This window comes from Primulina tabacum, chromosome 16 (assembly GCF_025594145.1).
Source record: "Primulina tabacum isolate GXHZ01 chromosome 16, ASM2559414v2, whole genome shotgun sequence".
In the NCBI taxonomy this organism is placed as follows: Eukaryota; Viridiplantae; Streptophyta; class Magnoliopsida; order Lamiales; family Gesneriaceae; genus Primulina; species Primulina tabacum.
The window spans coordinates 4,255,238-4,281,309 of record NC_134565.1 but is presented as its reverse complement, the minus strand read 5'-3'; the positions used below and the strand labels follow the sequence as shown (position 1 = coordinate 4,281,309).

At 35.9% G+C, this 26,072-nt stretch overlaps 3 protein-coding genes and 2 long non-coding RNA genes across 7 annotated transcripts; 4 read left to right on the top strand and 1 right to left on the bottom strand.

Moving 5' to 3' along the window:
* Nucleotides 1-767: 767 nt before the first annotated feature.
* LOC142529645 (26S proteasome non-ATPase regulatory subunit 6 homolog) lies at nt 768-3,880 on the top strand. 2 transcript variants are annotated; one of them, XM_075635228.1, is made up of 8 exons: nt 768-987; nt 1,093-1,207; nt 2,178-2,268; nt 2,350-2,495; nt 2,598-2,817; nt 2,981-3,115; nt 3,260-3,405; nt 3,512-3,880. In XM_075635228.1, exons 1-8 carry the CDS (start codon nt 852-854, stop codon nt 3,684-3,686), a joined length of 1,164 nt encoding a protein of 387 aa, XP_075491343.1. In that variant the 5' UTR covers nt 768-851; the 3' UTR covers nt 3,687-3,880. The 2 variants fall into 2 exon arrangements, with proteins under 2 accessions (XP_075491343.1, XP_075491344.1); XM_075635229.1 differs by having other exon boundaries at nt 769-987; nt 2,981-3,089; nt 3,237-3,405.
* A 3,113-nt stretch (nt 3,881-6,993) lies between these two features.
* On the top strand, nt 6,994-10,305 carry LOC142528932 (glyceraldehyde-3-phosphate dehydrogenase). Its single transcript, XM_075634222.1, has 12 exons — nt 6,994-7,206; nt 7,311-7,334; nt 7,447-7,547; nt 7,892-8,007; nt 8,099-8,198; nt 8,716-8,862; nt 8,947-9,007; nt 9,078-9,175; nt 9,315-9,457; nt 9,577-9,660; nt 9,839-9,928; nt 10,027-10,305. Exons 1-12 carry the CDS (start codon nt 7,203-7,205, stop codon nt 10,070-10,072), a joined length of 1,014 nt encoding a protein of 337 aa, XP_075490337.1. The 5' UTR covers nt 6,994-7,202; the 3' UTR covers nt 10,073-10,305.
* A 927-nt stretch (nt 10,306-11,232) lies between these two features.
* Nucleotides 11,233-14,094, top strand: LOC142529400 (putative disease resistance RPP8-like protein 2). The gene is made up of 2 exons (XM_075634933.1): nt 11,233-13,032; nt 13,628-14,094. The coding sequence occupies exons 1-2, from the start codon at nt 12,284-12,286 to the stop codon at nt 13,638-13,640; spliced, it is 762 nt and encodes a 253-aa protein (XP_075491048.1). The 5' UTR covers nt 11,233-12,283; the 3' UTR covers nt 13,641-14,094.
* Nucleotides 14,095-15,451: 1,357 nt separating this feature from the next.
* LOC142528920 (uncharacterized) lies at nt 15,452-25,869 on the top strand. The gene is made up of 2 exons (XR_012815807.1): nt 15,452-15,565; nt 25,612-25,869. It is a non-coding gene; the product is annotated as an uncharacterized LOC142528920 (long non-coding RNA).
* LOC142529523 (uncharacterized) lies at nt 19,840-21,936 on the bottom strand. 2 transcript variants are annotated; one of them, XR_012815915.1, is made up of 2 exons: nt 20,747-21,936; nt 19,840-20,125 (listed from the first exon to the last, which is right to left on the bottom strand). It is a non-coding gene; the product is annotated as an uncharacterized LOC142529523 (long non-coding RNA). The 2 variants fall into 2 exon arrangements; XR_012815914.1 differs by having other exon boundaries at nt 21,780-21,936.
* Nucleotides 25,870-26,072: the final 203 nt, after the last annotated feature.

The following is a 26,072-nucleotide window of genomic DNA, read 5'->3' as shown; positions in this document are numbered from 1 at the left end:
TTTTTGGATGTACTCCAATATTTCAAAATCAGTACAAAATAAAAAATATATATATAAAATAAAAACAAAACGTGAAAAATGGAAGTTAAGGGAGTTTAGTGAGAGGAAAAATTGCATTACACTTTGTAAGAGTAAATAAAGAAATTGACAGTTTTTTATTACTATTTTCCCATCAAATATGTGACTCTCACATTGATTTTTGGGGATATTTATATATAATTAATGAGTAAATCTCTTGTGAGACGGTCTCACGAATCTTTATCTGTGAGACGAGTCAACCCTACCGATATTCACAATAAAAAGTAATACTCTTAGCATAAAAAACAATATTTTTTTATGGATGACCCAAATAAGATATTCATCTCACAAAATACGATCAGTGAGACCGTCTTACGCAAGTTTTTGCCATAATTATATTGGTGTAACCGAGTTGAATCAAATAGTTGGTAAGAATATAGAAGTAAAAGATATATACTTTTGAACATATCTTAAGGTCTACATGGTTGAATTTGAGAATATATATTTGAAATATAATAAAAATTTTGTGGAAATTTACTGATATTTCAAAGCATTAAAATTAAAAATCTTGAAAATTGAATCAAATATGATACACGTTTTTTTTAAAATTAGCTTATTTTATTATTTAATTGAGTTACTGTATGATGAGGCCCATTTTCAAACATGAAGTTTGGGCCTTATCAAACAAAGTGGGCTACAGTTAGGCTCATAATGTAGGATTGGCCCAATAACCATAGCTGAATCTACGACCTTCGTCCCAGTGTCACCCAGCCAGAGAATCTCGTTGGTCACAGGTTCACCCGCTCTGCGAGAAAACCCAAAGAAATTGGAAAATGGAAGCTGAAGAGGGAACGCAGCAGCCGCAGCTTGTTCTCGCGCACAAGCTATTCCTGCTCACGCAAAACGATGTCGATGACATCGAGAAAGTCCGCCTGCGAGATGAGGTCTTCAACTTTATCATTGCCAATGGTATTTGTTCCTTTTCATCGTCTTTTGAAGTTAATTTCGAAGTTTTGTGTGTGATTATTATGGGTTGGTTTTTGGGTTTTAATGGGATGTTTCTTTCTCTTGTAGATATGGCTCCGTTGTATGAAACCCTAGTTTCCAACAAGATTTTTGATTTGGATCAGAAGGCGCTCGAATCGATGCTTGCCAAGATCGAGGAAGAGCTGAAGAAGCTTGATGAGAAGTAAGTTGGATTTGACGTATTATTGTACATGGATCATGAACTGTTGCAGTTGGCTAATTGGAGATAGGGGCGTTGAGTAGGTGGCTGGAGGTACTGTTTTGTGAATGTGGGATCTGGGAACGCTATTTGGTGCATTAACTTCAGATATTTTATTTTATGAACTTGAGATGATATTTAAAGTAGTTCCCTTTCTGCTGTGAAATTGATGAGTCTATGATCAACTTGTGTTTGGAAGTTTCTCATTGGTATACTATATAGTTAGGTTGACAAGCTTGTACATAATACAAGATATTCTATTGCTTTGCTAGAATAATTCTAGAACTCTCATATATATTTATACGCTAATTTATGGTTCATCTGCATAAATATGTAGATGGATGCTATCACGTGTTTAAAAAATAAATATTTTGAGATCATTATACATATTGGGTGTGTTATGAGAAGAGAAATGGAGTTTGAAACTTAAGGGCTCGAGGAATGCACCAAGATGCCTCCATTTCAAGTTCAGTGGAGCTTATCTCTGAAACTATAAGGAATCATGTTTTCTGTTGGTTGCCTAATTAACCCTTGATTTTAATCCTTGATTGGATAAAGCTTACTAAATGACTTGATGCACACTTTTGCAGTGTACCATCGACCATTCGATTTACTCGGGGTTTAATATCTATTCAAACTCACATTGTTATTTGAGACTTTAAACTTTTCATTTATCGTTAAACCTACTTGTCAAGCTTAGTCACAATTTATTGTTTGTTACTATAACTTTTTGTAATATCTCCATATTTGGCTTCAAAAACATCTTGATTTAGTTCATTTTGGGTAAAACTTTCTCTACTTCAGATTTTAACCAATTTCTGTTTATCAAGAATTGAAGAATGGAGATGGAATCATCTTCTTTTGCATTTTAGCACGTAGCATTCTTTCAAACCATTGCTTTAATGCTTCTGTCTGGGTGGCTGAATTTATCTAGGATTGCTGATGCGGAAGAAAACTTGGGTGAGAGCGAAGTGAGGGAAGCTCACTTGGCCAAGTCCTTATTTTACATTCGCATTGGTGACAAGGTACAAAAATAACTCTCTGTTCTTCTGTTGTATCATCTGTATTAGTTTAATGAACTATCTTTGACATTCTTTAATATTTAGGAGAAGGCACTTGAACAACTTAAGTTAACTGAGAGCAAGACTGTTGCAGTTGGGCAAAAGATGGACTTGGTATTCTACATGCTACAGATTGGTTTCTTCCACAAGGACTTTGATCTAATCTCGAAAAACATTGATAAAGCAAAGAAGTATGGGGAATTATAGATCTTGCTTCTATATATTTTTTTCCTGGCCTTGTATAGTTTTATTTAATATGGTCCATCCTTGGGTTCTGACATTCAACATTACAGCTTGTTTGAAGAAGGAGGTGACTGGGAGAGGAAGAATCGTTTGAAGGTGTTTGAAGGCTTATATTGCATGTCTACTCGCAACTTCAAGAAAGCAGCTGATCTTTTCCTTGATTCTATCTCAACCTTCACAACTTATGAGCTCTTTCCCTATGACACCTTTGTATTTTACACAGTCCTTACTGGCATCATTTCCTTGGATAGAGTTTCCTTGAAACAAAAGGTAATTTAATATTTCTTCAAAGGTGGTCATGTTGCGACTAAACTGAACATCATAACCCTTCGATCTCTACCTTTTTATAATTTGTCATCTCCTTAACTTCTAGAAGAACCAGCTATGCTAAGTAACCAACTTTTCTTCTTACTCTTGTTGGGATCTGTTGCAGGTGGTAGATACCCCTGAGATCTTGACTGTTATTGGCAAAATTCCATATTTATCCGACTTCTTGAATTCTCTCTATGATTGCCAGTACAAATCGTTTTTTACGGCTTTTGGTAAGTGTCTTTATAAACAGAAGTTGGTCATCCTCGTTTTGCCACTTGCTCAATTCTCACAAAAATTTATTGTTTCCTGTCAATTAAGATCCTTGAAAATCAAACATTTATGCTGTACTGATCACACTTCCTGCATTCAACTTTCAGCTGGTTTGACTGAGCATATTAAGTTGGATCACTATTTGCACCCTCACTTCCGGTATTACATGAGGGAGATTAGAACTGTTGTTTATTCTCAGTTTTTGGAATCCTACAAGAGTGTGACTATTGAAGCTATGGCTAAGGCATTTGGAGTCACGGTGGATTTCATTGATCTGTGAGTTGTTATTTGATTCTTTTTTATTATTGATAAGCCCATAAATTAGCATCATCTGCTGTCTCATCATGTTATTGTGGCTCAGTGGTGTCTGTTTCATATACAGGGAGCTATCACGATTTATTGCAGCTGGGAAGCTACACTGCAAGATAGATAAGGTTGCCGGAGTGTTGGAAACCAATCGTCCTGATTCTAAAAATGCCCTTTACCAAGCAACAATCAAGCAAGGAGATTTCTTGTTGAACCGTATTCAAAAGCTATCTCGGGTTATTGATCTTTAAAGTAGGAGATCACTCAGGCATTTCTGGAGGAGGGAAAATCAATATGCTCTAGTTCCTTGTTCAGTGGGATTTGAGCATCATTAGTTTTGGTCCCCTTTTGTTTCCTCGTGATTTGTTAAATGTAGAAAAGATATGGAAAATTCTGCAACTTGTGTTGGGTTGCCATTTATAATTTGATTAAATAATTTGAGACATTCGGTCCGAAGCTTTATAACAAGCTTTTAATAATCAAGAGTAGGTTTGATTGCCGATTTTGGTATCTGAATGCGTGGGATCCCAATTTCATTTTAATTCAAATTAGGGTGTAAATAAATCAAATTGAGATGAATACGGAACAGTTCGAGTTCGTATAGAAAAAAATATTAAGTATATTAGAATTCAATTGAATTCGATAATTTTAAATATGAATAAATTATTTTAAGAATTGATTCATTTACACTCATAATTGAAGTTTTTGGATTCTAGATACTTCGTTTCATAAACGTCCAGAAGTTCATTGTCTTTAATAATGGGCACATCAAAGATTTATCAGTTTTGTAGGAAAATTCTGAGGTCCCTTGGCATTGCATGTAAGAAGCAGTCAACTGTAGAAAGGCAATGAAAGCCAGTGTATTTTGTTTTTTTTTGGATATTGCATGTTAGCCAGAAATATTTATTAGTTCGAGAAAAATCTTGGGACTCTGCCATGGGATGTAAATATCTTATTACAAACAGAGTAACTATGAAATCAGATACAAAGGATGCAACATTCCTTTGTCCAAGAACAATCATTATAAATTTATAACATTTACATAATACAACAATCAAGAACTACCAATGTAGTTCTTTACTGCAATTTGTGAATGAACTGCGGCATTCTTGCTTAGAATAGCGACTCTCTATATCCATGTCATTCGTGTTCGTCGAGCTTTCTGCATGCTTTGAGAGCTTGTAATTCGAGAACATATAAAGAACAGACATACTTGTGCTTGGCTTCTCATTTGAGGAGTGTGCACCACTTAGGTTTGGAGAAGACTCGGGTAAGGAACAATTGGCATCGGGCATTACCTCCTCAGGTGCATCAGTTGCAACGGTATTATGGGTATACGTCGTAGGCAAGCCCCCCTCCGAGGTTGAGCTTTGACAGTACTGAGAGCCTTGTTTAAGCTTCAGAAGTGTAGATTCTGTATGCATCAGTTGGAATTAAATGGCAAACTGAAAATTTATGATCTTGGGAATATTTGATAGAAAGTGTTGTATCATTGGGTCCATGGTACAAATTACTCAACGAATCACACTAGTCGATAAACTTGTTTGCATGAACAGCTATCCCGAACAGAAATTCACAACCAAAACTAACCAAAAATAGGCAGAAAATCCCATTTAAGTTCCATCCTTAACATTTCTAAGTCAATTGATTAATCTTAACAAAACATAACAGAAAATCCAATTACTTTTCTGCTCAAGTCCAAACAAGATATCCACTTCTCTGCACAAAATAGTTGGGTTAGCGTGTATTAGCTAGAACCGGTAAAAATCGAGACTGTAACACAGCAATCAACCACAAAAAGTTACGAAACGAGTAAATCTTAAAAATGGACAGAGATTAATTTTAAAAAACGGTGGCACTGACCATAAATTGAGAGAGAATCGTGTTTGGAGATCTTGGAAGACGACCTTTCCATTTCCAGTAGTTCCAGGGAGCTTATCGGCGATGCTCGCACTCTACCCATCATTTTCTTCTTCACTGTAGCTTGAAGCGAATGGGAGTGAGAGGGAGAAGAGGAGGATTCCCAAGCAAGATTCTCAACTTTGAATTATTTTCCCTCTGTGGGCTAAACACGCGCCAACATTTTAACGCGGAGTAGACGAAAGCGGGAAATCCTATTGGGCCTCGTGTGAGCCGGTTTATACTTGGTGATAGTTATTACAAACCGGGCTTTACAAGAATCGAACTGGCTCGAAAAATATATGAACATAAATTTTTCGAGCCGTAATTAAATGATAGATTTTTAATTTTTACTTGTTTTTTAAAATTTTAAATAAATATTAAATACATTATCTTGAACATTGTTAAATATTAATTATAAAATTTTAATACTTGGATTTGAAATCAATTAACTATAAAAAAAATTAACAAACAACTAAATTAAATTACTAGTGCTTTAAAAAGATAAAAATTATGAATGACAAACAACAAATACTACGAAACAATAAGCTAATAAGTAATAAAGAAAACAACTAACAAATAATTAGTTCAAATTTTAATATATAAGTTATAAGATTTAATTATCATCATATTATAAAACTATAAATAATTATTAAAAAATAGAAATATTAATGTTTAAATAAAAAATAATTTTCATACAATATTCTATCGTGGTGTAGACGAGTTATAAAAGATTTTTATATAACAAAGATGTAGCACATATCATGATATAGAATGTAGTTCAATAAGTTTGAGATGACCTAAACTGCTATTACTCGATTTAAAAACACGCGTCAATGCAATTGATTGCATCAACTTACAACAATTCATACAAATCTAACATACAACTCTAACTCTAACGAGCATATATCGAGCATTTGCCACTTAAAAAATATAATTTTCCATAAGAGATAAGTCAAAAAATTTCTAACCTTATAACAACTAAACCAAGCTTAAGTCCATATTTCAGACGAGGAATTAATTTCTCCAATAATACCAGACAAAAACTTGTATAATACGGTCTCACGAGCCGTATTTTGTGAGGTATATATCTTATTTGGGTCATCCATGAAAAATTATTACTTTTTATTGTCAATATCGGTAGGGTTGACCCGTCTCACAGTTAAATATTCGTGAGACCCTCTCACAAAAGACCTACCCATAATACTATTATTCGACAAGATAGAAATATCATTAATAAGCGTATTTTGTTTTTATCATAGTTAATTCCAAATGTTCTCTAAAAATAATTTATTTTTCACCACTAAAAATCAATTCTCAGAAAATATTTTCGTAAGTATACACATATAATATAATATATAATTTTTTTTAATTTTATTAATAAAATGTCCTCATAAATTGATATAATATATGCAAAAAAAAATTTAATTAAACTTAGACCAAATATGCAAATTGTGGACCAATGTGAAGTATTATTAGTTTTGGAGGGATTAAGGTGATACAAAAGCCACAGCCCGCACACAGCTTAGGTGTGAAAATGTTATTCGCTAGCGAATATTCCATCAAACCCGAAGGAGACGCCTTCCAGAACCTACTATATTCCCGAGCCTAAAACCACCCCTCCCCACCACATCAAAATGCACCCCACTCCAAAAGATAAGATCAACGATCCCCGATAACTCGATTCAAACCGCTCGATCAATCGACGGTCAATCAAAATTTTCACCAATACGCCGTAATACACCGCTAACATGCTATAATTACCCATTTTCTTTTTAAGTAGACACTTCACATCACGGTTTCACCATTCGTAGTTCAGAGTTCGGACACACATTGTTTATCTCGAAATCTTTCCCTCTCTCTAGAAAATGGGTAATCTGTCTGATTTCAATTTTTCCTTTTTTTTTTAAAGCAAAAGTTACCTTTTATTATCGATTCGCTGTCTAATTTTTTTTTTTTTTTTTTTTTTGGTGCAGCCAAGATTAAGATCGGAATCAACGGTACTAGATCTGATCTTGAATATTTCGATATTGATTTGAGTTTTTTTTTTGCTGTTTGTGCGAATTATTGGTGGTTGAAGATGGACGAATCCTCGTTGATTGTTTATTATAGGGTTTGGAAGAATTGGGCGATTGGTGGCGAGGGTGGTCCTTCAAAGAGACGATGTTGAGCTGGTTGCAGTCAACGATCCCTTCATCACCGTTGACTACATGGTACTTTTGTTTTTGGTTTTTTTTTTGTCATGTGTTTTTGTGGAAATGGGTTAGTAGAATGTTTGGATATTTTTTGATTTCTTTTGATTTAATAGTTATGGTGATTTTCTGTATTGGCAGCTGATGTATGGATAAAGAATTTACCGTGTGGATCTGATTTGAACTATTTGTTCATGGATGTTAGATTATTTTATAGTCTAGAAACATTGAACAGTTATAGTGGATACTTATATTATTTTATTTAAGGTGCGAAATGGGCATCGATCTGGGGTTTGTAAGAGCCATTATTTGGCTGTACCTTACTTATATTGATGACTTTGTATGCGTTTTCTATGTTTCTGTAGACCTACATGTTCAAGTATGACAGCGTTCATGGTCAATGGAAGCACCACGAGCTGAAGGTTAAGGATGAGAAAACCCTTCTCTTTGGGGAGAGACCGGTTTCCGTTTTTGGCATCAGGTAAGGCTCATAGCTTCATCTGATCCTGGAATTTTTGTGTGTGTGTGTGTTTGTAGCTAATTGGATCTTCAATTATTGATGGTATTTGAAGGAATCCTGAGGAGATTCCATGGGCTGAAGCTGGTGCTGAGTATGTTGTCGAATCAACTGGAGTATTCACTGATAAGGACAAGGCTGCTGCTCATTTAAAGGTTTGAGATTAAGATTGTCAAACAGTTGTGAGACTGGGTCTTATTTCTGTGTTTATTTATAACTTCTTAGGTTTATCATTATCTGTATGGCAGGTTATTTGTTGAGCAGTCCATATGTTTTAAAATTCTTTGGTGGTTTGAATGCAGGCTTGTTTGATTAATTGTTGATGCACATGATTTGTTTTTGTATACACGGAGAATGGATTAACCTGTTGTTTTTTGTGTTAGACATTTCATCTCTTCATATTGCTAGATGTTGCATTGCCTGTATTTACTAGACCTGCTTGCTGTTATGAGTTTATTTCATTATGTAGAACATATGTAATAATTGCTAGTTGGTTGGCAAAAGATATAAAGGCAGTAGAGAGATATTTTGAACATTTATTATTGATTGACATCTCAACATATATGTAATTTCTTATGTGACTCGTACAAAATAGCGTTGTTAACTTGAGAAGAAATTCTGCACTTTGCCTTCATTAAGTAAATTCTTTCCTTTAACTTCGTGAGATAACAGGGTGGTGCAAAGAAAGTCGTTATTTCTGCTCCGAGCAAGGATGCACCCATGTTTGTTGTTGGTGTCAATGAGAAGGAATACACTGCAGATCTCAATGTTGTTTCCAATGCAAGTTGTACCACCAACTGTCTTGCTCCCTTGGCTAAGGTTTGTTGCCTCTGTTTCCCATCAGATTTTCATGCTTATGTTTCGAAACATCTCCTTTGAGATTATAACACTTTGAACTTCCAGGTTATCAATGATAGATTTGGAATTATAGAAGGTCTTATGACAACCGTGCACTCTATTACAGGTGTGTACTGTTTGTTTTCCTTATTTTTATTATTTTTCTTGCCGCTAACTATGATTTGTCTCCCATCTAGCCACTCAAAAGACTGTTGATGGACCATCTGCCAAAGACTGGAGGGGTGGTAGAGCTGCTTCTTTCAACATCATTCCCAGCAGCACTGGAGCTGCAAAAGTATCTCTCCATTATTTGTCCTATTGTTTTAGTTTTGATTAATTTGTTTGAAAAAGATGAGTTCATCTCGTTTTCTTCTCCGGGGTTGAGCTTTATCAGACCGTTGATACATGCTTTTGTTTTGCTGTTTTATTGGAAGGCTGTTGGCAAAGTTCTTCCAGCTCTGAATGGAAAATTGACTGGGATGTCATTCCGTGTACCAACTGTTGATGTTTCTGTAGTTGATCTCACTGTGAGATTGGAGAAGGAGGCCACATATGAACAAATCAAGGCAGCTATCAAGTACGAATGACAGTTTTTCTTCAATTTATGTAATTGTTTTCTTGGCTATTCTGAATGAGGATTTGTGGGGAACTCAGAATGTCTCCATATTTTGATAACCATGTGTTGGCTTTGACTAGGGAGGAATCTGAGGGAAATTTGAAAGGAATCTTAGGCTACACTGAAGATCATGTCGTGTCCACTGACTTTGTTGGTGACAGCAGGTGCGCATCTTGTCAATCTATTCTCTTATACTGAGAAGCTCTCTGTTTGGCTTCAAGGCCAGGTTCCTGCTGCTCATTGAATTTTTATTTGAATGTTGTTGAACGTCTGTTCTTACTATAGCCAACAAATCAACGTGTCCTTGGAAACTAATGGAATATATAATTGTCAAATTTGCAGGTCAAGTATTTTCGATGCCCAGGCCGGCATTGCTTTGAATAAGTCCTTCGTCAAGCTTGTCTCTTGGTATGACAATGAATGGGGCTACAGGTAGTTCTAACGTATCCTTTAGCAGACTCATAGTGTTTGCAAAATCAAGTTACATTTGTCAAGTATCTGCTACTGATTAATTTCCTGTTCTATCGCAGTTCCCGTGTGGTCGATCTGATCAAGCACATGGCCTCAACCAAGTAATGCTAATAATACTTTTTGGCGTGCTAATCGCGTTTTCCATGATGTTCTAATTATAATAAAATCGAGTTGGGTATTACTTTAGACCACTCGATGTTTTGACGAATTTTGTTGTAAAAAACAAAAACAAACCCAGTTTCTGGGTTACTTCTGGTATTTGTGTGTGAGAATGTCAAGCCTTTTGTCTTTGTCAACGCTTTCCATGAAGATAAATGCTTTATTAGCAATTTCTACTATATGCATCTTTGAATTTGGATTTTGATCCTATAGTGCAGCAACTTACTTGTAGGCCATTTTTTTTTATCTTGAGATGCAAGTCTCGATACTTTTTGGCAATTGTCAATTTATGAATTTGCTAATTTTGACTATAGATTTGCCAAATTATGTCTTCATTGTCTGCCAAAGGGTCTGGTCCCCCTTCTCGTGCTATTAAAATTCAAAATTTTGAATGTAGATTTGAATTTGAGACAGAGCATGATAGAAACGATGGATTGGGTCAAATAACACCCATTTTGAAATTATTTGTTACAATGATCAATGAAATTTTACAACTTTTCATTTTATAAGCAAAAATCCATCGTCTTAAATTCATAATTCAAGCATAAATCGAAAGGAAACTATTTTCCAATATATTCTATTAGCGACTCTGGTTTGTTAATTTTTAACCTTTTATTATCATCTTGTCACTATTATGTCATCACGTTACAAATTTATTTTTAACTGACAAGATAAAATAAGTGATCAAATTAAAAAAATATATTCTATAAAAAAAATTTCACATCAAAATAAAATTATTATTATACTTATGAATCAAACTAATAAAAAAAATGTTAAAACCCAAAGATATTTTTTAAAAAAATTAAAAGGTTATACAAACAAACAATACACGAGCACGAATATCTATGATGATATGAAATTTTCCATATAGTTGAATTTCAAAATTTAATATATATATATGTGTGTGTGTGTATATATATATATATACATACATATATAATAAAGTTTGATCTAATTGGGTTTTTCCTTGAAAAACATAAAATAATTCAAGTTCATTTTACACTTTAAAAATGCAGAATTTATGAATAATCATAATCTAATTCTTCATATTAGAATAACGATTGATGGTACAAATGATTTATTAAGGAAATAGTTGGTCAACTATGTATCACATAAGATATACATAATAATACAGTGTATCTCTCGTTTCAATCCATCTTTGTCTCCCATGGCCGCTTTTGCTGCGCTTGTCTCACTTGCTCGATCACTCCACCAGATTTTGGATTTTCAACAGCATATCGATCCCCTTCACAAAAACAAAATCGTTTCCCTTCATGAAAAAGTTGACTACATTGTCACTTTCTTCGAAGATTATTCGGAGAAGCACCGCGGAGCACATGATCGTCTGGGAAATGAAATCAGAAATGCTGCACATGAAGCTCAGGATTTCATGGATTCGTATCTGTGTTCGGTATCAACTACCACCCATGATGATCGGAGTTCTTCTGTGAGCTTGGATCGAGACTTGGACATGGCGTTTGAAAGGATTGATTTCATCTGGGAAGAGACAACGAAGATGAAGAAAAGAGACACGACATAATATATCCGATCCAGATCTTTTTCTTCTCCCGTTGATCATTCATCCACGGCTGATCAAATTACTGAAAACAAGGTTGTGGAATTTGATGATGACCTGAATGCTATCAAAGAACGCATGTACGAAGATTCGGCTAAACTCCAAATTATCCCGATTGTTGGGATGGGAGGAATCGGGAAGACGACTCTTGTTAGAAGAGCTTACGAGGATTCACTCTTTGCTCAGGATTTTGACATCTTCGCCTGGGCTACGGTGTCGGGAGAGTATCAAAGAAGAGATACTCTTTCCCAGCTTCTTCAATCCTTCAAGAAATACACCACTGATCGTAATCAACAATCTGATGAGAGCGAAGCCCAATTGGAGAAACAAGTGTACCAAAATCTATTGGGTGGTAGGCGGTATCTCATTGTGATTGATGATATATGGAGTACCAAAGCTTGGGATGATTTGAAGAAGATCTTTCCAAATGATGACAAGGGAAGTCGAATTTTGCTTACTACGAGGCTATCAGATGTTGCTGTTTATGCAGGATCTTCTAGTATTCCGATCCACCAAATGAAGTTTTTGAATGAAGATCAAAGTTGGAAACTACTTCAGGAAAAGATTTTCGGGCAAGAATCATGTCGTCTCCACCTGGTGGAACTCGGGAAGAAGGTTGCAAGAAACTGCAGGGGACTTCCGCTCACGATTGTGGTCGTTGCTGGGGACTGCTCCTTTCTTCAGGAAACATGATGGAAGAAGAATTGTGGGAAAGCATTTTTGAAAATATAAGCTCGATAGAATCCACAATCCCGGAGCAATGCTCAAAGATACTATGTTTGAGTTATGATCGGTTGCCTCTGCGATTAAAGCCATGTTTCCTCTACATCGCAGCTTTTCCAGAAGATTTTGAAATTGATGTTTCTAAGCTAATCATGTTGTGGGTTGCAGAGGGATTCCTCAAACCAAGTAAAGAGTCTAAATGCTTGGAAGATGTGGGGAAGCGATGCTTGGAGGATCTTGTGAATAGAAATCTGATCTTAGTGAGTAAGAAAGGGCCAGATGGGAATCTCGTAGCTGTCGGAATTCATGATCTCTTGAGGAAGATTTGTATAAGAAAAGCTGAAGAAGAGGGATTTCTTCATCATGTCGCACCCAAAAGAAATGTCTGCACTGATACCATAGAGAATCCAAAGCGTCGTCTCAGTTCACATTTTGGACCAAGGTTTTGGGAAATAGAAAAACAAGATTCTAGCTTGCGTTCAATTTTCTTCTGGAATTCAGTCCGTACAAAGTCATCTCCGAAATTTAGGCTCCTCAGTGTCTTGGATTCCCCCCATGTGGTTTGGTGTAATTTATCAAAAGTAAGCTCAACATTCTTCAATTTAAGGTACATTTCTTTTACCTTACACGGCACTTTTTCATCACCCAACGATTTTCTAGCCTCATTATCCAAACTTCCCAATCTCGAGACTATAATTGCTAATGTAATTTCCTCTATTAGATTTCAAATACCCTATGAAATTTTGAGGATGCCAAAGTTAAGGCATCTGATAATAAGCCACCCCCCTCATGAAATTTTGACGACGCCGAAGTTAATGAGCCAACCCCGTCATTTATCCGATCCCTCTAACATAGGAATCGTCAACAAAAGCAATCTACAAACGCTTAATGGGGTGATTGATTTAATATTTACTGAAAATGTCATCAACATACTTGTGAATCTAAAGAAATTGACAGTTGCTTTTGATGAGTACGATGATAATTTGGATGATTTTAATCTCAACAATCTTATTCTTCTCCAAAACCTCGAAGAATTAGAGGTCTCACTCGATCTACATGATCATTTCTTTGGGAGTGTTTCGCCTAATCCCTTTCCGCCATGGAACTATGCTTTTCCTACCAACCTCAACAAGTTAACTCTACGAGGAGTTCCTTTCCCTTGGGAAAACATGACCATAATTGGGTCACTCCCATATCTTCAGGTGCTCGAGATAATAGAAAACAATATCAGAAGAGATTCCGAGTGGACGTCAGTGGAAGGCAAATTTCTTCGACTCAAGTACTTTTGTTCTTCGTTAGATGATTTGGTGAAGTGGGAAGTGGAAAAAGATCACCTCCCAAGCCTCGAAAGCTTGATTCTCAGGAATGTCGTGTGGATCGACGAGATCCCATGTGGATTAGGAGAAATAGATTCACTTCAACTTATTGAATTACATGACTGTATCGAATCATTAGTGAATTCGGCAAAGCGAATCCAGCAGCAGCAACATGAAAATGGTAACGATGCTTTTCGAGTGAATGTCTTTAATCATGTGATTATGGACAATTATTATTGATGTATTTTTGTTGGATGAAATATTTTTTCTCGACTGATCATCCAAGAAAATAGAGGATGCGATATGCACTCAGATAATTGATTCGACTAATGAAGTGACTTTGTTGGTTTCGATTTCATTGGAATCCTATTTCCATGTATGTATTTTTATGAACTGGCAAGAAGCAAGTGTCTCCCACATACACGTGAATAGTGCTCCTTATTTATCTGTAACACTGTCGTGATTTCATCGCTATATCCTTGCTAATTTAATTCTTTGAGTTCAGCCAAGCAATTTACTCTAAAAACTTGTTTTTTGTATACCGTTTGCTTTACATGCTTTATTCGAGCATTTATTTTTTATTTCAAAATTTTGCAACAAAGTTCTTGGTGAATATATATATATAATATATTTATTCAAGATTTTTTTTATTGAACGTGTTATTTTTTTTATTGAACGTGTTATTTAGTTGGTCTAAATTTGCAGCATTTTATATAGAATTTTTTTTTACTTCATATTTCTTCATGTCAGATGCCCCATTATTATCACAAACAATTAATTGTTAAAAAAGATGGAATTTTTTGAAAGTTTTGATATGTTTTATTGATTTATAAAAAAAGCTGAACTCAAACTGTTTGGTTGATATTGCTATAACTAAATATCTATTTCATCCAATTGTTTCTGATTAATAATTAATTTCATGATTATAAGATATGTCCATGAACTATGATTTTGGTACGTTGGTGTGACCAAGACCAACCTCTCTTGTTGTTTGATCTTTGATCACTATTTATTTTCGAAAATGTCATATTTATAAAATTGATGTGCATTTATTATTTTTGTTGACTATTTATTTACGAAAACGCCACTTTTAAAAATTGTTCTCTATTTTTAATTTTTTACATAGAGGCTTTTGTATTTTTCTCATTTTACTATTTATTATTGTTTTCATTTTTTTTTTTTTGTTTTTTCGATGCCAAAAAAGATTGTACAAGCCCACGACAGGTGCAATAAGACATTAGCACACAATAAAGAATCTAAAAAAAATCAACCAAATCATAGTACTTTTATAAAATGAAGAATAGAACAATATGAAATGGAGAAAAACAAGAATATATTTGTACAATCCAATGACCCAAGTTTTATTTCAAATGAAGTGTTGTTTAATCATGACCGCTGCTTCATTCTTGTGATGAAGTGTTGTACGTCATGTCATCTACAACTATGGATAAGGCTATTCGGGTACAATATTTTATGAATTTGAGTTTATGTTGATGAATTGGTTCAATTTTGGTTCAAACTCCAGATTTTGTTTTCTGGTGAGTGAAGTGAAACTTCATGGAATCTAATTTTCTTCTTGCAGGATATTAATAGGATGATGAGAAATAGCATACCAAAATTGAAAGATTATGTCTTATTGGTTGGTAGATGTAATTTTTTACTTATTGTTGATTTTGTTTCTAGGTTAAGGTCAATTAGGTGGGTAAACGAGGTTGAAAAAGATCCAATAAGTGGGATGATGGCAGCATTTTTCTCTAAATTGCCCGTTGATACTGAACAAGGTGAAGGCAGTCAGCTACATTTTCACTGCCCTTGATTAGGTAGGTAGGTATTCATCCTTACCTGAAGTATTTCTTCTATTCAATCTTTTTTTTCTTTTTTACTTAATATATTATTGCGGAGTTTCATTTAATTTTGGAGCATCGATTAATTTCCCGCGTTCAACCAAAGAATGGAGTTTTCGGTCTTAGCTAATGGATGGTATTTGTCCACAAGCCGCATCACGTGTACTATAATTGTGCACTAATTTCATTTATATCGGGAGTTAGTGATAGGAAAAAAAATACATGAGACGGTCTCACGGGTCGTATTTTGTGAGGCAGATTTCTTATTTGGATCATCCATGAAAAAAAGTATTATTTTTTATACTAAAAGTATTGCTTTTATTTTGAATATCTGTAGGGTTGACCCGTTTCACAGATAAAGATTCGTGAGACCGTCTCACAAGAGACATACTCTTATTAATATATGTTGATTAGGATTATTTCTAGATCTAATGTAGTCTTTTAAGCTAATTCAATTAAGTTGTTGTGTTTATAATACCAATTTTTTAAAGCCATTTATCATTGGCTAAAAATCACAATATTAAATTTTATTTGTTACACACTTGTAATAATAAAATTGTTTTGTGATCCTACTAGCCACATCAATATGACTGTTAGGGATCAATAAGGAGTTTAGAGGAGGGATGAATGAACTCTTTCCTTTGTTGGACGATTTTGCAATGGTTTTAGAATCCTGTTAGAGATTATAGCTAATCTTGTTTGAATGTAAATCCAGCATATCACCATAATAAGTACGAAAACGATCCGATGGAGTACGATGAGAAACAATAAAACAGTAGGCAGTTGAACAGTGGTTGTTTCTGGAAGTTCAAAGATAAAATCTTCTACGTTTCCCCTTCTGTTTCCAGAAGGTATTACTAAAAGACTTTGGATATTACAGTACAACACTTGTACACACCCACTTCAGTAGGGCTTACCCTTAGCCTACTGAAACTCTTAGTTACACAACTCAGTAAAACGAATACAACAAAGTTCTGTAAAAGACTCTTTCCCAGATTACAAACTCTTCTCAATAATATGTAGTAAATTGTTTAGCTTGAAGAGGTTTACAAAACAGCAGCAGCACAAAATGATCTCAGAAGATCGGATATATATAATAAAGTGTGTACTGCTTTTCTGTATGTTGAGCTTGAAGATAAATAGTTGATGATAGCTCAAAACTCACGTTGGAATAATCGTTGCGTGGATAATGATAATAACGTTGTTTTCTGTAAAGGATTGACATCTATATATATATAGAAAACTTTGGGTCCAACGTCTAAAATAAAAAACAGCTTCTGAGGCTCCTGAGTAAAATCAGCTTTAATACCTAAAAAAGGTCCTGCAGAAAGCTTCTGAGTAATCAGTCTTGTTACATACCAAAACTAGTAAGGATCGTTAAATGTCTTTGTACAGCATTAATGGTGTAATTAATGCTAGTACTAGATAAAGTAACGGTAACATTTAAGATTGTAACGATCAAGTAAAAGACGTTAAGTTGCTTCTGCTTAAGCTAAGTTCTGCTTTTAAAGCTATGTTCTGCTTATGGTTTTCTAAGCCGTTTAAGTATTCGAAGAGTACTGCTTTTGTTAATGCAATACGAGAGCTTCTGCTTTTATATTGTCTTCTGATTATAGCTATCACGACCTACTGGTTTTGACTCTCATCACCACAATTAAATTAAGTCTAACAATTTCTCCCTTTGTGGTGATGCCAAAACCTAGAAGTTAGTAAACCACAATTGTAACAATAAGCAGATAGCAATTGATAGAAAAATAATCGACAAGTAAATAAGTAGTAAAACATAGTTCAAAAGAGTTTAATCATCAGTGCCGATGTCTCTGAACATCGTTTCCTCATCCTGAGGATCTTGACTCCTGTAGGAAGATTCTGCATGATGTCTTCCAGTTCTGCCTTCTTCTAACATGGCTTCTGCTTCCCCCTTTTTGGCATCATTGGCTAGAACTCGAGTGAGTAAATCATCCACTCGGTCAGTAAGAGTAAGAATACCATTATTCAGCATCTCAAGAAATGATGCTTGATTCGAAACTCGTTCATTTAAATCACGAAGAGATTGAGATCGGGACTCAATCTTGGCATCAATAGTTTCAAGTTTCGAGTCCATAGTTTCTACTTTGATGGAGACTGAGTGAATAGCTAAATCATGATCAGAGACAGTTTTAATGATGCCAGCTTGACCAAGCAAGATGTTAGCCTGACTTGAGACAACATTTTGTCTGAAAAGGCTGGTTTCTACATTTAGTTTGGCCAATGATTCTATCGTGCGAGTTACTTCTTTTGAGATACGGTCACGGAAGAATCTGGTGGCACTAACTTCAACAGCATGTTCAAAAGACAATTGTTTTACTATCTCTGAAAGTCTGTCAACATTTCTTCTCAGAATATCTATCTCGAATTCAAGATCAAATGTTGCTTCTGCTGGGGACGATGTTCTTTCGAGCATACGTTGTCTGATCTCTACAAGTTGAGCAATATGAGCAGATGATCTTGAAGGAGGGATAATCAAAGCAGTAGAAGGGGAATCTTCTGGTGGAGTAATAGATAGAGCAATAGTCTGTTCTGCAGAAGTTCTTCCAACAGCAGTAGTTTGTTCTGGAGCTGCACTTTCTTCTGGTTGGGCAGCTTCAATGATTTCCAATTGCTCAACGCTTGGAATGGATTCAGATGGAATATTCAAAATAGCTTCCATTTCCGCTTGATGTTCAGCAGAAAATATTTCCAAATTTGGCAGTGATTGAGATGGAGCAGCATCTGATTTTGCCATTGGTTGGTCTGCTGGTTGAACTTCTGGTTGGACCACATCATCAGCCTAAGCTGTTTCTGGTGCAGTAGAAGCAGCAAGAACAATAGATTGAATGACTTCATCAATTGAAGCAAATTCACAAACAGAAATCAGAGATGAGGATTGAGTAGGCATCGTCAGGGATGCAGGAGTACTGGAGATCTTAGCTTCTGATGGAGTTGTGGTCCTTTCCTCAACTGGCTTATTCTGAAGAAAGTCTAGGATGAAGCCTATTTGGTACTGCATAGGCTCTCCAAAGGCTTGTTCTTGAGCAAGAAGTTGTTCATTCATCAATCTCAGTCGGTCAGTCAAAAGTTGGATCACATTCTGATCCTGAGCAGCAGTAAGAATCATAGAGTCGAAATTAGACTTAAGAGTCTTTAAAACAGATTCCAGCTGCTCGAGAATGTAGCTTCTTCTGTTCATTGCCTCAATCACATTTTCGGTCTTGGCAGAGTCAAAGACCTTCTTTTCATTCTTCACCATCTTTGCATAATCACCTGGTGTTTTCAAATGAGTGATTGGGTGGAAAATTCTGACTTTCAGCCAATCATCAAAGAAAGTCATGTCTTCACCGGCAGATTTTTCAATCTCCTCCATGTGAAGATCAATAACAGTGATAACTGATGACTTGGCGCCATGAGATTGCAGTTCTGCAACAAGTTTTCCTTTGCTTTTTATCTGAAAAAGAGGCAGGAAGCACGGGTCTAAAGGCAGAAGACCATACAGTAGATTCTCTAATAACGACTCCAGACGTGGGTCTGAAAGTCGGAACAGAAGTTGAGGTGGTTGCAGTAGAAATGGCTGCTGGTTTTGAGACGGGGAGAGATTTTGGTTTGGATGACGTAGCTTCTGGAAACACTTGTCTCAGAGAGACATTGTATAAATCACCAACAACTGTTGTTTTCTTGAGGCAGAGAGTTGTGCGGGCTTTCTTCTTGCTTGGGGTGGCTGGGAGTGAGGCTTTGGTTGGAGCAGCAGATTCCTCAGATACTGTTTTATCTGAATCAGTAGAGACAACCACTCTTTTCCTCTTGATTTTCTTTTGAGGTCCTTGAGCCTCAGTCCGAGTGTCGCCAATCTCCTTTTTCAGGGCAACAAATTCAGCCACAGTTGGCTTAGGTCTTAGAGCAAGTACATTATCAGCATCGGCCATTGTAACAGATGAACCATCCTGTTCAGAAGTAAGAGGAAAACCATCATCCTTCAACATCATGCTGATCTGAACAGCAAAAACAGTACCCTTCCTTACAATCATGTCCTTCATGATTCTGAACAAAAATCGACTCCAGTCCACTTTAATATCAGAAGTGATAGCTACCATCACTTGAACTTTTTCTTTGGTCAGCTTATCAAACGTACCAGCTTTGACCAAAAGTGCCTTTGCCACGATATCGGCAAGCACTTGATATTCCATCTTAAGAAGCTTCTTGAAGCAAGAGGGAGAGTGAAACGTCTACTCATTTTAAAAGTGCGGAAATATTTTTTTTATAAGCTCACATTTCAAAATAACATTTAAAATAATCGTAATTATTTGACAGTAAAAACAATGCAGTTTAAATTAATCAAACTTATCAAAAAATCATACATGAACATAAACGAGTGAAAATCGTAAAAATCGTCAACGTATGAAAATATTCATCTCCTCTCAAATCCCCTAATCAAAGTGCGGAAACATGTTGTCCTCGGGTCGTGTCACCGCACCAGGTCTGCCTACTCAGAGTTCGTCACTTCCAGTCTCCTCATCGTTTAGCTCACCTGCATCACAAATGCCTAGTGAGTCTAAAGACTCAACACACCTGTACCAGAAATAACAAGTACATATACATGGTACACAGCAGTGAAAAATATTAAACTCAACATATCTTTCATGAACTTAAAAGTATAACATAAATGTGTCGTGTAAAATCATCTCGTGTCAAATCATGTCATATCATCTCATATCATCATGTACGTGTCAAAACAGCTCATCGTGTCATCATAAACTTAAACATTTTCTTTTAATTGAATTCGGTTCATTAGTTGTGACTTTCATATCAGCTCTATCATATCAGTTCTATCAATGGATCCATCTACAAACTTTGATACCCGGCGGTAGGGGACATCAGCGACAGCATTACCCGCCCACTGAGCCCGGGCATCCGCTCATCATATCTCATGTCATCATATACATATACATCGTCAGTCACAACCAATTCTCATCCTTCAAAAATATCATCATTTTCATCACTTAATAAAAACATGCATATGCGTAACTTTTCCTTTAAACCAAGCATGCAACGTATTTATCATAATTGCGTAAAGATCGTGAAAATGATGCATGAACATTTAAAATATCATATATTTGTGCTCAGGGCACTGCCAGGACCAAAATCTCACCTCGGGTGCAAAATGACCATTTTGCCCCTGGAAACCCAAAAATTACCGTTTCAACCCTAGGCCTCTAAAATTGACTCGAGACATAACCCGGAAACCCAAAAATTACCGTTTCAATCCTAGGTCTCTAAAATTGACCCGAGACATAATAAACTCCTTAAAATGCCCCAAAACATATTTATAAGCATTCCTAGACGTAAACTTGAGCTCATTTCATAACATAACCGAATTGTTTTAAAACTTGTACCGGGGTCCCGGTTTTAACCCGAATCGAACCGAAACTTAACCAAAACTTTCCCAACTTTTTATCACACCTTAAAAACACTATAAGGTTCCTAAAACACAAAAATTCCAGCCCCTAAGCTCACGGCTGAATTCCAGAAAAACGACATAACACTCGGCCCTCTCCTAAATCACCCTCCCTCGTGCACTTCTCTCCCAAAAGCTCATGCCACTAGCCAAACCCAATGCACCAGCCATGAACCAGCCTACCATGGACCTAGACCAGACCCTAAGGGATCTACCAGAACCAAGCCAATAGTTCCATGCACAAGAGGAACCGCGCTCCCACGCTAGCACCGCAAGGATGCCAACTCGCGGCCCTCCTCCCTCACGCGACTGATCTGCACTAGTGGTGGTACTAGCAGCCCTCAGGCCTTTCCTCAGCCACGACACAGACCCCATGTGGTCTGGTTCAGGTCTCAGATCGTCTCTCAAGCCATCGGCTCCACCCTTGCCTCCCGATCTACACCAACCGAGCCTTTCCTTGCCACAACTCCCGATCTACAACCCAAACTCATCAAGTCTCAATTCCAGCACCACCACCCCTATCTCATGACAAGTCTCGGTCCCCTAGCAACGAAACTATAACAGCCCCTTGCAACAATTCATCAGAACGTGAGTGATGATAGATGAAAATTCATAACCAAAACAAAACCGATAAATCTTTTTGTGCAGCTGTTAGATCGAAAACTTTTACATGATATAACACACATATAACCTACATATGGCGCGAATGATACAAGAAGGAGAATACATGCGTGACTGGTAAATAGTTCGCAAGAAAACTGAAGAACGAACGTCGGGAATTAAGCCGAAGAATTTTTGAAGCAAGAACAAGCGACGGCCGAGCCTTGCAGCTGAGAGAGGCACTAAAAACCGAGAGGAATCTGAATGGAAGGGGTGGTGTCGGCTGGTTCAATTATTGGTGTAGGGTAGGTTTAGTTTAAATAATGTTTAGGTGCTTAATTAAATAGTAAACAAATACCTAATGGGCCCTAAAGTAATTAATTAAAAGTTTAAAAGAGTTTTAAGTCCCAATAAGCTCAAAAATAGCTCATTAAATCCAAATACACTCCCGTGAAATATTTCGTTTTGGAAAGTTTTTGAAAATATTAGCCGAACCATAAAAAATTCTCTCGATTCGATAAATTTTTTGCACCGTTAAAAATTAAAATCTTTCGGATAAAATACCCCAAAAAACCCATTTCTTGAAAAATAACTTTAAAACATCTTAAATTAATTAATAAAAATTAATCATGTAATAAAAATAATTTTCCTGAATATTCTCCGGTCTCCGTTCCTCGTTCGAGCGTGAAATGAAACTTAAAAATCTTTAATGCGTAAACCCATAAAAATAATTACACACATAATTTATGAAATAAACATGTATTTAATGCTTTAAAACAAATTAATAAAATACCAAAGAAATTTAATAATTTGCATGCATGTGGTTCACGTGTACCTTCAAATTTTTCGGGATGTTACAGAGAGAGTTCCTCTCCAGAAGCTGAGAAGGAGGTAAGGGAAGTGGACATCTCCTCCTTAGAAATAATTGAGAAATCAGAAGTACCTAAGAATGGAAGAAAGAAAGTCGATCCCAGCAGTGCAGCATCGATGGAGATGGATGCATCTCCCTGGGAGTAAATGATTTTCCCATCCTCAATGGTCGCTTTCGCATAGAAGTCCAGGAGGGTAGTCTTGTATATGATAGCAGGTGCTTTTAGAAATCTTATAAGACCAGATTTTTCAATGACATTGAACATCTTGACAAAATTTTCATCCTTGATTTTCAGAACTGATGCAAAGTTAACTTGGTAAGCATTTAGTGTATAAGCTCCAGCCATTTCTGCAAATAAAATGAGTGATTTTCAGAACTAATGCAAAGTTAACTTGGTAAGCATTTAGTGTATAAGCTCCAGCCATTTCTGCAAATAAAATGAGTTTGAAGTAGATTCTGTAGTAGAGATGAATGTGAGAGAAAGTAGTAGCTAGTATGCGATAGTTTGAGATCGTAAAAAATGAAAAGAGAAGGAAGAGGCGGTTAATATTCAAAATATACAGACGTCAGTGAAAAGATAAGGACACGTGTCAGTATGTTTGCGGTTGAGTTTTTGAAAAGTTAAAATGTTGAGTGTCAAGTACGCCAAAATTTTAAAATATACTAAAAGAGGCGGGCTGTCCAAGCGGTTATTAAAGAAAATCAGAAGAGTATTTGTCGTCTTATGATAATATATACTGGAAGTCATAAAGTTCTGAAATATCTTCAGCACTTGATAAAAACCTGTAGACACATTGTTTTATCGAAAAGACAAATCTCTTTCTGCTTATGACATGACACGGAAATATCAGTCATAATAAAATCATTCCCCCTGAATAAATGCAAATAATAAATAAATATTAAAAGCGAAGATTCGAGATCTGAAGGAAAGACAGATGACTCTTGATATTCATGCATGAAATGAACAGTCAAGTGGCTCTTTAGCTTCCCCGAGGCTCAATATAAATACTTGCAAACACACAAACTAAGTCAATTACACATTTATCAAATCAAATCAAATGGATGGTGCAAGCATTCTATCGGAGTCTTTTCCAGAGTCAGATTCAACAAATGAGTTTCAAAGGAAACTTCCAGCTTCTCGTAAGATGATGTTTGGAGACATCATTTTCCAAGAGATGAAGACCTGGAAGAAATTCCTTGACCTGTAATCTGAATAATCAGTTAGATTATTCTAAGTTATGTTAGAAGAAGCTGTGGAATAATCCCTTTTAGCAACCATGATCATGCGAAGAGAGGGGGATTATTCCAGTAGATCCTAGTTAGATTCCTGCTGAGAGTCTCAGTACTGTTGATATTGTAATGCCCGAATTTAAAAAAAAAAATTGAAAAAAAAAAGTTATTGTTCATCGGTTACTATTCAAGCGCTGCGGCGCTAGAATAGTAGCGCCTAGGCGCTAGTTTTGCGAAAATTTGGCGCCGAGGCGCTAGAAATTGGCGTTGCGGCGCTAACAGATGTGAAAATTGATTTTTTTAAGCACACTTTGACTTCCACCATTCATCCTCCAATCATTTTCTCCTCCTCCTCTATCGAAACTTTTCTCTCCTCTCCATTTTCAAATTTATTCTTCAATTTAAGGGAGATTTGCTCAAGGAAATTTTGAAATAAGGATAGATTTGTGATCATCTCTTCAAGATCTTCAGGATGATGTAAGTATTTCCCATTTTTATTCAATTTTGGAAATGGGTTGAAGTTTAGAATTGATATTTGAGATATTAAGATGTTGAAGATGTTGTATTTGAGTTGGTTTGAATTTAAAATGGATATGAGCATGGTTTCTTGTTTCTGTGCAAGATCAGTTTTTATGCCTACTGTATTTCGGGTATATGGGATGGTTCTATTTGGATTTCGATGTTATGGTCTTCATCAAACTTGTACAAAATCAAGTTAACTTCGATTTGGTTCAAGAATCACTCAATTCCATGAAGCAATGAAAGAGATATGCTATATTTACTAAACTTGGTCTAGAATCCCGAGTTTGTGTACATGCCTTCTGTTTATTCGAATTCTGAGATTTATTGTTTGGGATTCTGGATTTTATGTTCAAATGAAAGTTATAGAACATTATCTTGTCTTCAAAATGATATAAAATGGGCTTGATTCCATTGAGTATTGAGGGAGTTATGCTCCAAATATTAAACTATGCCAGATTTGTACTGATGCAAGATTTCGAAAATTATGTTGTATGTTTTAGATTATGCACGACTAAGTAAACTTTATTTGACAAAAGTTTATGAAGAAGAATTGTTGGGATTTGAGTTTTCTTGTATATCCAATCTGCGGATCTTGATTTGAAGAAGTATTGAATTAATTATGAATTTTGTACAGAAACTGCTCTGTTTTGATAAATGATCCGAGTTCTTAAGTTATAGTAGACTTCAGAGGTGCAAGACTTCTCACCTACACATTTCAATCTTCTTTTGGTAATATTTGAAAGGTATGTTACGGTCGGTAACATACGAGGTAAAAGTATCACTTTTATTTTAAATTGAAAATTCTATGGCTCGCTGAATTACTTGTGATTTGATGATGATTGTTGTCTTGAGATGAGTTTAATATGATATCGAAATGATGATATTGATTTGCATCATTACATTTCATATTGAGCCGCTTTTTGATTTAGATTTGATATGGCGGAGGTCGCCTTGATTTATTGATTTGTTGGACGTATGGGGCTATAGTTGAGTTAGCACAGTGTATGCGGAGGTCGCTGCTATGGCCTGAACACTCTCTATAGGCGCACCATATTCTTGGGATTGTAGAACACAGCACCCCACCCCGAGCTGATGAGTCGGTGGATGTTGCTGGGGGATTCTCTTCCCTTGGGTACCCTATGACCAGATGATTCACTTGATCTTGAGATTTATTGATAGTCCACAGATTCTGATCATACATTGCATTATATTGCATCTTTATGAGTTTATATGAACTATGTGAAATTTTAATTATCATATGTTATTGATTGTATCATACTGGGTTTATACTCATCGGCACGTCGGCTACCTCTTGTTTTCATGTGCTTGACAGTAGGTGAGGCGAGGCTTGGGATGCCAGAGTCCAGCTCCAAGCGAAGAGATACGAGTTAGAGTGGGATTCTCGGGTCTTAGGAGCATTTGATGATGTTTGGATTTCTTTGGGCTCACTAGTTTATTTTGACATGTTATAACTTATATTTCAAACATTTGATATCTTTAAATTATTTTGACAAAGTTTATGTGGATTTGTGAATCATATATTTTGTATTTTACTCAATCATTTGGTTTGTTACAATTATAATTATTAATATTAGATATCGGACCCGGGGTCCCACAGATATCGACAATTGTAATAGCTTAGACAATGTAACGCATCTGGTTTTATTATCTCTTGTTTATCTACTGCTTTTACTTACCACATAAAAGAAAACAGAAGATAGTAAACAGTAGTTAAGATAAATCAATTAAACCGAGAACATTACGAAAATAAGAAAACTTATTCTTAGGCAAAGGCTT

Bases quoted from the DNA above. Each gene is read 5' to 3' on its own strand.
- LOC142528932 (XM_075634222.1), top strand. The intron at 7,548-7,891 runs GTACTTTTGTTT...ATGTTTCTGTAG, and splicing joins TCATCACCGTTGACTACATG to ACCTACATGTTCAAGTATGA. The intron at 9,008-9,077 runs GTGTGTACTGTT...TCTCCCATCTAG, and splicing joins AACCGTGCACTCTATTACAG to CCACTCAAAAGACTGTTGAT.
- LOC142529400 (XM_075634933.1), top strand. From the start codon at position 12,284: ATGTCGTCTCCACCTGGTGGAACTCGGGAAGAAGGTTGCAAGAAACTG.
- LOC142529645 (XM_075635228.1), top strand. From the start codon at position 852: ATGGAAGCTGAAGAGGGAACGCAGCAGCCGCAGCTTGTTCTCGCGCAC. The intron at 2,269-2,349 runs GTACAAAAATAA...TTTAATATTTAG, and splicing joins ACATTCGCATTGGTGACAAG to GAGAAGGCACTTGAACAACT. The intron at 2,818-2,980 runs GTAATTTAATAT...GATCTGTTGCAG, and splicing joins GAGTTTCCTTGAAACAAAAG to GTGGTAGATACCCCTGAGAT.